Consider the following 13,480-nt stretch of genomic DNA (forward strand, 5'->3'; position numbering starts at 1 on the left):
ACTCAATACCAAAACGATACCCAAACGATACCACGGCAAAAAAAGAAGGCATATTAGCCAGAGTCACAGAATGGCACTAGATCCAGACAGATAAACTCAGCTACTGCTCTATTCAATCGTTGGGCATCTTTTGGGTTCAATATCATTACATTGGCATTTTATTGCATACATTTTTTTCAGTGACAGCCATGTATGCATTAATGAATCAATTATACAGTAATTCAATCAATTTGACTTGGTTTTTACCCATCTAATTACATAATGGCAATCATTTATTTGAATGGTAAATCTCTATTGATAAACTGGGTAAATCAAGATGTAGCCTAGGCCTATCCACAATATAGGTGAAGGCATATTCAATAGGAGTGTGTGCATGCATTGAATTATTGTGCTTGTTTTGGCTGGTTTCATTGGGCTACAGATAACAAACAATATGCAACTTACATACTTATTTTATTGTACTGATCAACAACATTTGTATAGAAGTAGCTTATTTTATAAAAATGTGCTCTGTCTCTTTAACCAGTAATGAAGTCATTCATGATGCAGTTATTTCACTGAGACAATAGATGATATTTGGCAGAGACCGAATAAGTGAATGAATAAGGTTTTTGATGGCAATCAGCTTTGAAATCGGCCTACTTTTTGAAGTGATTTGTTTGACAATCAGATGAAAACATGACTGGTTGTGTTCATGCCACATTAAAATGTTATACATTTCTACCATTAAATGATGGCTTTACTATTAGGCCCCCCAAAAAATAGAGGCTCCCCCGAATGTCACGGTATATTTCATACTCTGGACTCACTTTAAAATGTATGTCAAACAAAAACCAATGATTGCAAAGTTAAACCAACCACATAACTCTAAGCATATGGACTCCTTTTAACAATTTCCACAGAAAATTCTACAAAACCACATTTACTTGAAGAACAGTGCAGATGTAAAGTTCGATATCAGAATGATGGTTTGTTCTGTTCTGTTACCAAACTTTGCATCTGCACTGTTCAAGTAGATGTGGTTTTGTAGAATTTTCTGTAAAAATTGTTAAAAGTAGTCCTTGTGCATTGGTTTTTGTTAGACATATATTTTAAAGGCCCAATGCAGTCAAAAACCGGATTTTCCTGTGTTTTATATATATTTCCACATTATGAGAAGTTGGAATAATATTTTGAAAATTCTGCTAATTCCCTTTTAGTGTAAGAGCTGTTTGAAAAGACCACCTGGTATTTCAGCCTGTTTGGGTGGGATGGAGTTTTGGCATGCCTGGTAAATTAGCGTTTCAAACCTCTCTGCCAATAACAGCTAGTTTTCAGTTTTCCCCTCCCCACTCAGACCACTCCCAGACAGTCGTAGCAAAATTCTTGACAATTTGGATTGGAAACAATAACCGTTACTGTGGAATTGCCTAAAAGCAAAGGTTGTCTGTGTTCCACAGACATAGACAGGTAGACCTAATCTGTGTGAAACAACGTTGATGCTGTAATCACAAATCCAACATCCTGTCAAATGTGATGTGCAGTGGGCACACTTTAGTGATTAGGTTCAATGATTATCCACCACCACTCATGATTAACCTTTTTTGACTGAGAAGAACGGTTTGATTTCCTCTCTATTTTAGCCCACATGCCATGCTAAACAGTCAGTATTGGCTCTGGGCATATGGAAGGAAATTGGTTATTTTTCAGCTATTTTTTTTTTTTTTGGTGGAGCCCATGGTGTAGAAATATTGCGATCATGAATCACATACTTCAGAATGAGCTGACCTATAGAGGCCTCCCTGGCTGACACAGAAGAAGTCTCTCTCTTCCTCAGACCAACATGTCAGCAAAACCTTAAGAATGACTGAGCTTCCTCAATATGCAACTTACACTTTTTTAACTTCCTCTTCCTCTCCTCCAGATTGAGCGGTTGGAGGTGAGTGGCTTGGCTCAGACCTCCCAGGCCGTGTTGTGTGGGGCTGATGGGTCGTTCCTTGGGGGTGAAGATGGCACCCCAGACCCCCAGCGCACCAAGCAGGCTATCGCCCAGCTGCAGCAGAAGATCCTCAAGCTCACAGAGCAGATCAAGATTGAGCAGACGGCCAGAGACGACAACGTGGCCGAGTACCTCAAACTGGCCAACAATGCTGACAAGCAGCAGAGTGCCCGCATCAAACAGGTGAGCATTGTTTTATGATCAGAGTTATATTCGTTTTAATATGAAAGCACAAAACAACATGCAATGACAATACACAAGACAGGACAACTTTTACTGCATAACAGCACTGCTAAATGATCGAATATATGACTACAATATAAATCACCAAGATGTTGGGCTCAGGCACAGATCATCATTGTGTGTGTCAACCAGTCTCCTTGCTTGTTATATTTCACTGAGCAAGAAGGGCTGATTTATGCAATTACATTTTCTGTAACAAGCAGAGATATATGTGTACTATAAATGCATACGTGCTATAAATATTGATAGTATATATAAGTGTCCTATAACAGACACATAAGTGTCCTATATAACTGCAGGTGTTTGAGAAGAAGAACCAGAAGTCAGCCCAGACCATCCAGCAGCTGCAGAGGAAGCTGGAGCACTACCACCGCAAGCTGAGGGAGGTGGAGCACAACGGCATCCCTCGCCAGCCCAAGGACGTCCTCAGGGACATGCAGCAGGGCCTGAAGGACGTGGGGGCAAAGGTCACGGGCTTCAGCGAGGGCGTAGTGGACAGTGTCAAGGGAGGCCTCTCCAGTTTCTCCCAGGCCACACACTCCGCCGCCGCCGGGGTTGTCTCAAAGCCCCGGGAGATTGCTTCACTGTTCCGCAACAAGTTGGGCAGTGCCGACAACATCCCCGGGCTGAAGGACTCCTTGGATGACCCGTCAGGGGGCGAGGAGGGGTTGACAGGGGCCGGGGGGAGGTCTCTGGGCAGCGCAGGGCACCACCACCTGCAGTCCAGCCCCAAGTACGGCAGCGAGGATGACTGCTCCAGCGCTACATCGGGGTCAGCAGGGGCCAACAGCACCACAGGGGCCCCCGGAGGCCCCCCCAGCTCCAAGGGGAACACCCTGGAGAGGAGCCAGAGCTCCAGCCTGGACATGCTGCTGCAGGAGGTGCAGGAGGGCCAGGGGAGACTTGAGGAGAGTCTGGAAGGGCTGAAGAGTCACTATCAGAGAGACTACACTGTCATCATGCAGGCCCTGCAGGAGGAACGATTCAGGTAGGGAGGGAGAGGGAGGGAGAGGACATGCAGTTATCATGCAGGCCCTGCAGGACGAACAATTTAGGGACGGACTGACTTAACCAATTATTTATATAGACTCTAGATGTCTGACAGGGGGCGCTGTGTTGATGCCATTGTGCCTCCATCTTGGCACTCCCCGTCCATTGCAAAAAATATTTTGGAAGCTATAGAAATGCATTTATTAATGTCTACATTTGTTTTTGCCACATTTATTATATTACAGACACCTTAATGCATACTTTAAAATTATATTATTTGAGCTTAAAAAAACTAAGAAAAACGATATACAGTGCCTCCGGAAAGTATTCAGACACCTTTACTTCTTTCCACATTTTGTTACGTTACAGCCTTATTCTAACATTTATTAAATTAAACAATTTCCTCAGCAATCTACACACAATACCCCATAATGACAAAGCAAAAACAGGTTTTTAGAAATGTACATAAGTATTCAGACCCTTTGCTATGATCATCCTTGAGATGTTCCTACAACTTAATTGGAGTCCACCTGTGGTCAATTCAATTGATTGGACTTTATTTGGAAAGGCACATGCCTGTCTATGTAAGGTTCCACAGTTGACAGTGCATGTCAGAGCAAAAACCAAGCCATGAGGTTGAAGGAGTTGTCCGTATAGCTCCAAGACTGGATTGTGTCAAGGCACAGATCTGGGGAAGGGTACCAAAACATTTCTGCAGCATTGAAGGTCCCCAAGAACACAGTGGCCTCCATCATTCTTAAATGGAAGAAGTTTGGAACCACTAGGACTCTTCCTAGAGCTGGCCGCCCTGCCAAACTGAGCAATCGGGGGGGAAAGGGCCTTGGTCAGGGAGGTGACCAAGAACCCGATGGTCACTCTTACAGAGCTCTAGAGTTCCTCTGTGGAGATGGGAGAATCTTCCAGAAGGACAACCATCTCTGCAGCACTCCACCAATCAGGCATTTTATGGTAGAGTGGCCAGACGTAAGCCACTCCTCAGTAAAAGGCACATGACAGCCTGGTTTGAGTTTGCCAAAAGGCATCTAATGACTCTCAGACCATGAGAAACAAGATTCTCTGGTCTGATGAAACCAAGATTTAACTCTTTAGCCTCAATGCCAAGTGTCACGTCTGGAGGAAGCCTGGCACCATCCCTACGGTGAAGCATGGTGGTGGCAGCATCATGCTGTGGGGATGTTTTTCAGCGGCAGGGACTGGGAGACTAGTCAGGATCGAGGCAAAGATGAATGGAGCAAAGTACTGAGAAATCCTTAATAAAAACCTGCTCCAGAGCGCTAAGGACCTCAGACTGTGGCAAAGGTTCACCTTCCTACAGGACAACGACCCTAAGCACACAGCCAAGACAACGCAGGAGTGACATCGGGACAAGTCTCTGAATGTCCTTGAGTGGCCCAGCCAGAGGCCGGACTTGAACCCGATCGAACATCTCTGGAGAGACCTGAAAATAGCTGTGCAGCAACGCTCCCCATCCAATCTGACAGAGCTTGAGAGGATCTGCAGAGAAGAATGGAAGAAACTCCCCAAATACAGGTGTGCCAAGCTTGTAGTATCATACCCAAGAGACTAAAAAAGATTTAATCAATTTTAGAATAAGGCTGTAACAACAAAATGTGGAAAAAGTCAAGGGGTTCTGAATACTTTCTGAAGGCACTGTAAAAACATTTTCCTTAAAGTATAATTTTTTGCGATTACAAATTTTACTGTCCCCACTTCAATATATATAATTTTGTCCTTGAAACATTTAATTGAAATACTGTAGAATTCCATTCGTTCCTATGAAGGACTACTTCTACTGGGGAGTGCCAATAAGGCCGACCGGTGGCTTCAAAGCTTCTCATTGGCCAATACATTGCATCAGCAATCCAGGTTTTATATACATCGTTGTACTTTACACGCTGTATATGTAGAGAGAGAATGGAAGGAGAGTGCGAGAGCGTGAGATAGCCTTGTAGGAAAAACCCCACACAGAGATGTGTAAGGTTAACATTTGAAAGGTTATCGCAACATGTGTGTTTTTACTGAAACCAAACCCACTCTAATCAACAAAAGACAGATCGAAGCTTTATTGCCCTTAAAACTGAATTGTAAAACTAGTGACAGTATACATCATTTAGACGGAAAGATCAGCTCTAGACTACTAAAGTGTAGAGGTGTATTATTAATTAATTAATATGCCATTTAGCATACGCTTTTATCCAAAGCGACTTACAGTCATGCGTGCATACATTTTTGTGTATGGGTGTATGTACATAAACCTTTAATAAAGACACTACAGGAACAGAGGTCCCATTCAAGTCTATTTATTTGGCACTTTTTACAAAAACAGAATTGGGGGGGTTGTTATCAAAACGCTGAAACTCCCTTAAAAGCCTGCCAAGTGTAGGTGGCCAGGGAAAAGTCCCTGCTGTGGAGGAACCAGGAAGAAGCACTTGGCTGCAAACCAGTCCTGAGCACAAGGATCTTGTCCTGTCCTATCACAGAGCTATCTGAGGGCATGTGTTGCTATCTCAGGGCATGTTAGTCAAGGAACAGCACATTTAAACTCAGCATATATATAGATAGGGAGGGAACCATGACTGAACCCTGGTGAAAGGCAATAATGTATTGTATCTATTCAGTGTATTTTACTAAGTTTCAAAGAAACTGTGCTATAATAACATGTATTACTATATATTTGGCCTTTCTCAAAATAACCCAAACTATTACTCTATGTCATTAAATGGGTGTTAAGGTGTTAAAGGGATACTTTGGGATTTTGGCAATCCAAAGAGTCAGATGAACTTGTGGATACCATTGTTTTGTCTCTGTGTCCAGTATGACAGAAGTTCAAGGTAGTATCCCGAGCCAATGCTAACTAGTATTAGCGCAATGACTGGAAGTCTAAGGGTATCTACTAGCATGCTAGCAGATACCCATAGAGCTCTAGTCATTGCGCTAACGCTAGTTAGCATTGGCTCGGGAAACTACCTCTAACTTCCTTCATACTGGACACAGAGACATACAATTTTTATCCACGATTTCATCTGACTTGCGGAAGTAGATAAAGGGCCTCGTTGCCAAAATCCTGAAGTAACCCTTTAAGGCAGGGGTGTCAAATTCATTCCACGGAGTGCCGAGTATCTGCAGGTTTTTGGGTTTTCCTTTCAATTAAGACCTAGACAACCAGGTGAGGGGAGTTAGTGACCTTAATTCATCAATCAAGTACAAAGGTAGAGCGAAAACCCGCAGACACTCGGCCCTTCGTGGAATCAGTTTGACACGTGCTTTATTAAGATGTAAAGGTGTCAAGGTCCATTGACACTATGCATGTAATAATAATAATAATAATAATATAATAATAATATGCCATTTAGCAGACACTTTTATCCAAAGCGACTTACAGTCATGCGTGCATACATAAAAATAAAAAATAAAAATGTGTATGGGTGGTCCCGGGGTTCGAACCCACTACCTTGGCGTTACAAGCACCGTGCTCTACCAGCTGAGCTACAGAGGACCCTCACAAGCCAATCAATCAATGGGGAGAGTTTAAATGGAGGATGTAAACAAACAATAAGCCTTGTGTTGCTAGACAGAAGTTAGCATTAACTTAATGGAGGAGGACCGACAGACAAAGTTAAAGAAAGAAGGACACAAATTACTTGGAGTTAATTTAGCTTTCTGCCTATGGTTGTTCACACAGAGACAGTCTGTTGTTGTTTTTGTCTGTGTGTGTGTGTGGCCTGTACACTTTAAATAAACCACCAGCGTTCTTCCTGAATGGCGGGAAATAAGGGACAGACGGCAAGAGAGGGATGAGGAAGGAGGGGGGAAAAAATAGGGTTTGAGTAACGAGGAGACAAAAAAAAAATTAGCACAAAAATGTCCATCAGGGACCATAGTATGTGTGTGTTTTTTGTCTTTCAGGCTAAAAATAAGGTCCAGCAGAATGAGCTTTGAGCATGTCTTCTGCTGATGACCATGATCTGAGCATTGACCACTGTGTTTGAACCATTGTTAAGAATATGGAGCCTCCTACCTGTATAAATCCTAGAGGAAACTTTACCGGTAGGCTTGGCCTTTTGTTTTTTGTGCAGTCAGCAGTATTAGGATGGTACAGGGTGTTCTGCAGTAGCTTCCCCCTCCTCCCTCCCCTCCTCCACTCCCCATCCTTCCCCTCCTGCCTCCCCTCCTCCACTCCCCCATCCTTCCCCTCCTCCCCCATCCTTCCCCTCCTCCACTCCCCCATCCTTCCCCTCCTTCCTCCCCTCCTCCACTCCCCCATCCTTCCCCTCCTTCACTTCCCCATCCTTCCCCTCCTCCACTCCCCCATCCTTCCCCTCCTTCATTCCCCATCCTTCCCCTCCTCCACTCCCCCATCCTTCCCCTCCTCCACTCCCCCATTCTTCCCCTCCTCCACTTCCCCATCCTTCCCCTCCTCCACTCCCAGATCCTTTCCCTCCTGCCTCCCCTCCTCCACTCCCCCATCCTTCCCCTCCTCCACTTCCCCATCCTTCCCCTCCTCCACTCCCCCATCCTTCCCCCCATCCTTCCCCTCCTCCACTCCCCCATCCTTCCCCTCCTCCACTTCCCCATCCTTCCCCTCCTCCACTCCCCCATCCTTCCCCCCATCCTTCCCCTCCTCCACTCCCCCATCCTTCCCCTCCTCCACTCCCCCATCCTTCCCCTCCTCCACTCCCCATACTTCCCCTCCTCCACCCCCATCCTTCCCCTCCTCCACTCCCCCTTCCTTCCCCTCCTCCCCCATCCTTCCCCTACTCCACTCCCCCATCCTTCCCCTCCTCCACTCCCCCATCCTTCCCCTCCTTCACTTCCCCATCCTTCCCCTCCTCTACTCCCCCATCCTTCCCCTCCTTCACTCCCCCATCCTTCCCCTCCACTCCCCCATCCTTCCCCTCCTCCACTCCCCCATCCTTCCCCTACTCCACCCCCCCATCCTTCCCCTGCTCCACTCCCCCATCCTTCCCCTCTCTCTGACTCACCTGTTGTGCTTCTATTCTCATCTTTTTATTGTCTGATTAACCACCAGAGCATGTGGGTATCGTGTGCGTGCAGTACCAGAGGGCAGAGTTGTAGATCTTATTAAAATGTGACTTTTAAACTGGTTAGGTAAGACATAATGAGATCAGACTGGTGGTGTGATTCACTTAATCACACACACACATGCATACACAGACAATCACGTCCTCCCTCTCCCTCCTGCTGAGTGTTTGTGATTGGTCTGTGTCATCCTGCTGATTATCTGCCATTGGTCAGTCTCATCAGCAGACGAGTAAGCATGTGCTAATCAGCTCACAGATAATCATCAGTCCAGTCAGGTATCATTCCACCTGAAAGCTCATTATTCTCTTATCCAGGAAAAACTGGAACCTGTGTTTGTCTATGGGGCATAGGTGCGTGCGTGCGTGCGTGCGTGCGTGCGTGTGTCTGTCTGTCTGTCTGTCTGTCTGTCTGTCTGTCCATCCGTATGTATCTATGTCTGTGTGAGCTGTTAGACTAACGTTTGTGTCTATATGTGTGTGTCTCTGTAGGTGTGAGCGTCTGGAGGAGCAGCTGAATGATCTGACAGAGCTCCACCAGAATGAGATCCTCAACCTGAAGCAGGAGCTGGCCAGCATGGAGGAGAAGATAGCTTACCAGTCCTACGAGAGAGCCAGAGACATACAGGTCAGTCACAGACATGCATACATGCACACACACACACACACACACACACACACACACACACACACACACACACACACACACACACACACAGACACACACACACACACACAGACACACACACACACACACACTGTACACAAACTAGATAGCCAGACAAATGTATGACTGTGATTCATTTCATAATCACAACTTTATCTGAAGAGAAACAGAAAGCCTTGCACAGTTATGAGGAATGAGGAACAAACCCAGTCAGACATAAGCCTGTGCTGTTTAATCTGTGTGTACGAGTACCAGGTTATTTTACAGTTCACTATTTACTAGGGCTTTCAAACGATTAAAACATTTAATTGAGTTCATCACAGGATGTGCTGTGAATAATCACGATTAATTGCAAATTCTGAATTTGCTCAAATTATGCTGTAATTTAAGATTTTTCATACAATAAACATTCCAAGAATATTGACATCTTGATTTTGTCTAAAGTAACAGTTAGCAAAATTAGGTAAATTGAGAAAGCACACTTTCTTTAATCTCAATGTCAACTTGTTTTTACATTGCATTGTTGTTTTTAGCTGTATAGATGATGTATTTGGGAAGTTTTCTGTGTATTCTGAACACTGTCAGACGATGCGATTTAATATAAATGAAGGAAAAATGTGTGCACTCAAATAAAAATATATTTGAGTTTAATGATTAACTCTGACAGCCCTAATATTTACCGGGTATTTCACATATATTATAGGGTGAGAGATAATAACACTATAATGACTTAATAATTAAATGTTGTTTCATTGGAATCCATAAGAACGAGCCCCATAATGTAACAGATGTTGTGTTGAGTTCTTTCAAGTTAGTGACAAAAAAGTAACCATTGTTTCAATGTAATGTCTTATTAAATACCAGGGCATTGCCACCTGAAGCAGGATTGTAAAATAAACTGTTGCTGAAAACCATGTCTGTGTACCATAACCACAGTGGGTTTGTTTATGTGTAAATGGACCATTTCCGTGTCTGTTACCCAGATCATATTACACATCTCTCTCCTCTTGTGGTGTGTGAGTGCGCGTGTGCTTATCGCCTTGTCTCTAACCTACATTTCCCCCTTTTGGCTGTAGGTGGTGCTAGAGTTCTATATGTAATGAACTTTGCTATTTGTCTGTCAGACACTACTGACTTTACTGTGTGTAGCCATATTGTGTACTAATATGTCTAACCTTTTTCTTTGCTCCTGTCCTGCAGGAAGCTCTGGAGGCGTGTCAGACGCGTATCTCTAAGATGGAGCTGCAGCAGCAGCAGCAGCAGGTGGTGCAGCTAGAGGGCCTGGAGAACGCCACGGCCCGGACCCTGCTGGGGAAACTCATCAACGTCCTCCTGGCCCTCATGGCCGTGCTCCTGGTGTTTGTCTCCACTGTGGCCAACTGTGTGGTCCCCCTAATGAAGACCCGCTCCCGGTCCTTCTCCACCCTTCTCCTCATACTCCTCTTCGCCTTCCTCTGGAGGAACTGGGACGCGCTGTCGGGATACACGCACCGTGCCCTGCAGCCGCCCAGATGACCGAGTGGAGACGTGTTTCTATGACTATGCGCGAGGGTGGAACTCTGTCCAAACACACACACAGGAAGCAGGAAGAGCCTAACTGCCAATGGGATGTGGTGGTTGTCTGAGGAATGAGCCTATCGGTTGAGCTCAGTGAGGCAGGATTTGGACTGAGGAGAAAGTGAGGGAAGGATGGAAGATGAGAATACCACTCAGTTATGACTTTTGTTTAGGAAGGATAAGACTTTGTTTACATTTTTGGAGATCAGAAATAGTGTTTATTTCTTTCACAGGATGCACCGTCATACTGTTTTTCTTTTCTTCTAGGGGTTAATCAAGTATATTATTGTCGTTATTCTTTTTTCTAACAATATCTTTTTTTTTTTTCTTTTTTTTTTTACATTTTATTCAGTACCATGTAGCGTTAAGCTCCTCCCACTCTGCACAAAGAGGAGCTTGTCAAGAAACTGATTGGACGTTCACCTCAGAGGCTCAGGCCCTCTGCAGATAAATGCTACTCTGATTGGCTGCCTTTCAGAAAGAAAGTGCTCTACCGGGCTGTTATTGGTAGAAAATGAAAAGGTGAACGAATGCCCTCCTCCCACTTTTTCCACCGCGATGGATTCTGAAATGAAAAGGAACCTTTCTACAGAGTACTCGTTGTTTCCCGGACACAAAAGACTGACGGACATTAATTTGAGTGTCACGCTAAGAGACTTCTCGTGCTTCCGTCTCGTGCTTCCGTACTGTTTCTACTAGCAATGATTTATGTCCTTTTAAAGTTGTCTTTTTTTAAATAAAAGGAGAGTAAATTAATTAGGAGAGGTAATTTTAATTAGGAGAGGTGATGTAATGGATGACTTTTAGAGAGTGGCACCAGCTTAGACAAGAGGGAGGGTTTGGCAGTTAGGGCCACTCACCACAGAGCCACCAGAGACCATAGGTACAAATAAGGCCACTTTGCAGGAAATGTGGAGTTGCCATTATATTGCTTTCACTGGTGCTCACCCATTGTGTCAGCTGAATTCCATGTTGAAAAGGCATAGACAACTGTCTCCACTGCCATGCTACTGTTGTTCAATGCACTGCCTGTATGACGAATGTGACTCACTCCATCACAATGGCTACGTTTAGACAGGCAGCCCAATTCTGATCTTTTTTTCACTAATTGGTCTTTTGACCAATCAGATTAGCTCTGAGAAAGATCTGACATGAAAGGATCTAATGTGATTGGTCAAAAGACCAGATAGTGGGAAAAAGATCAGAATTGGGCTGCCTGTGTATCTCTCCCTGCCACTCTCCATCTCTCTCCTCATTGCCTTGTTTTTTCCAACATACCCTATGTGCCAAAATGATCCTATTTCACATTGCCAGATCTGTGTGTGCTTTATTAGCCAACTCCTCTGACTCTCACAGTCATGACATGACAGAAGACTTGGCTAAACTAAGCACAAACTGATATGGGACCAGGCTAACAGAATATACCTTTACAAGGTTAAATCTGGGTAATTGCTCTGAGACACTCACTGCTAATAATCTGATGTGTGTTTCCTAATCCTGGTCCTTGATTACTGCTGAATATGATGGCTCTCTATCTCTATCTTATCCTACCATTCATCTGACCTTCAGTCGAACTAGCTGATATGAATGAGTACACCTAAAGTCCATTCTGAAGCTTGTTTGATAAAGATAATAACTTATAGTGGGAGCTGCAGACCAGCGTTCCGTAGTGTTAGGACCAGGATGTTCAGGATCATTGAAACAGTTTTAAACCAGAAACTGCACTGAATTTATTGTGTCAATCTCATCACTAAATAGGAATGAATTGAAGTCAATGGACATTGTTATTACACACCAATCAGTTTAAAGATACTGATCATTGTTGTGATCTTGAACGTGCCCCAGGTGAGTGGCTCCTGAGTTGACCTCTGACCTTGGTGTGACTTTGCCGTGACCTCTCTGATGCAGCGTGGTAGGGTAGGGTTGTGTGCTAAACCACTCCAGTGCCTTCTGATGTGGGATAATAAAAGTGCGTACTTGACTAACTCCTGGCCCCCTGACTTGTGTATGAGTGTGTGTTGAGGATGGGGGGGGCGAGGGTCAGTTGGGTGTGTCTAGCGTATAGCTCTCTCGTAGGACTGGTAAGCGATTATGTCCACCATGCTGGCCAGCTCCTGCTTCAGGTTAAGGATGGTTTAGGTGTGTGTCCTTCATTCAGTTTGAATTGCTCATGAAATGGGCCAACAAGAGCAATTATTTAAAGCAAAGTAATGTTGTAAAACTGATTGTTAAACTGCCTGGACCACACTATGTCTGGATGAAATGTTTCATTGAGGAACAAAGTAGGCCGAAGCACTGATAGTGTTTTACAATGTAGTCCCCTGTAGCTCAGTTGGTAGAGCATGGCGCTTGCAACGCCAGGGTTGTGGGTTCGTTTCCCACGGGGGGCCAGTATGAAAATGTATGCACTCACTAACTGTGTAAGTCGCTCTGGATAAGAGCGTCTGCTAAATGACTAAAATGTAAATGTTTAATGTGAATTGATTATAGTGTGAATAAATCAGCCCTGTTGAAGTTCATTTATTAAGTCACTAGATGGCGCCTTAGTTGCCTGACATGAGATGATCTGTATGCTCAAAGTCATCAAATGTGTGTGTGTGTGTGTGTATATTTTTCCCATTCATATTCCCTATCTGTTCATGCACTACAATGTCAGTCCATATGGGGCAGATAGGCAGTGGAGTGTTGACGCAGGCCCCGTGGAGGTGTTGTTTCTTATCTGGCAGGAAACAGGTTGGTGGGCAGAGCGCAGTCCCAGTCCCCGGGCCTCAGAGCTCCACCACAGAGTAGAGAGCGGTAGCTGTTTTCACTGACAATAGAGAAAATAGCAGTCTCTCCCTCCAGAAGGCCCTCTCCTCACTGTGAGAAAAGGCTGAGGATTCCTGGTGAATGGAGGTCATGCGCTCTCTCTCTTTCTCTCCTCTCTCTCTCTCTCTCTCTCTGTCATTCCCATCTCTCTCTCCTCTCCCCTCTCTCTCTCTCTCT

At 44.6% G+C, this 13,480-nt stretch overlaps 2 protein-coding genes across 11 annotated transcripts in view; both read left to right on the forward strand.

The window, feature by feature from the left end:
- The window catches only part of LOC311149611 (transmembrane and coiled-coil domains protein 1-like), a 108,310-nt gene extending 95,296 nt beyond the window's left edge, over positions 1–13,014 (forward strand). For all 10 annotated transcript variants that reach the window (XM_084186791.1, XM_084186793.1, XM_084186787.1 and 7 more), the window contains 4 exons: positions 1,904–2,161; positions 2,521–3,209; positions 8,764–8,899; positions 10,139–13,014. In XM_084186791.1, the coding sequence (XP_084042917.1) occupies positions 1,904–2,161; positions 2,521–3,209; positions 8,764–8,899; positions 10,139–10,453 (1,398 nt within the window). In that variant the 3' untranslated portion in view covers positions 10,454–13,014. The remainder of the gene's footprint in view (positions 1–1,903; positions 2,162–2,520; positions 3,210–8,763; positions 8,900–10,138) is intronic.
- Positions 12,587–13,480, forward strand: part of LOC311149528 (plexin-D1-like) — a gene marked incomplete at its 5' end in the record, with an annotated part of 99,225 nt that continues 98,331 nt past the window's right edge. The window contains one exon of the mRNA XM_084186709.1: positions 12,587–12,618. Coding sequence (XP_084042835.1) covers positions 12,587–12,618 — 32 coding nt within the window. The remainder of the gene's footprint in view (positions 12,619–13,480) is intronic.

The sequence above is a fragment of the Coregonus lavaretus genome (genome assembly GCF_964263955.1).
Source record: "Coregonus lavaretus genome assembly, chromosome: 22".
NCBI lineage: Eukaryota > Metazoa > Chordata > Actinopteri > Salmoniformes > Salmonidae > Coregonus > Coregonus lavaretus.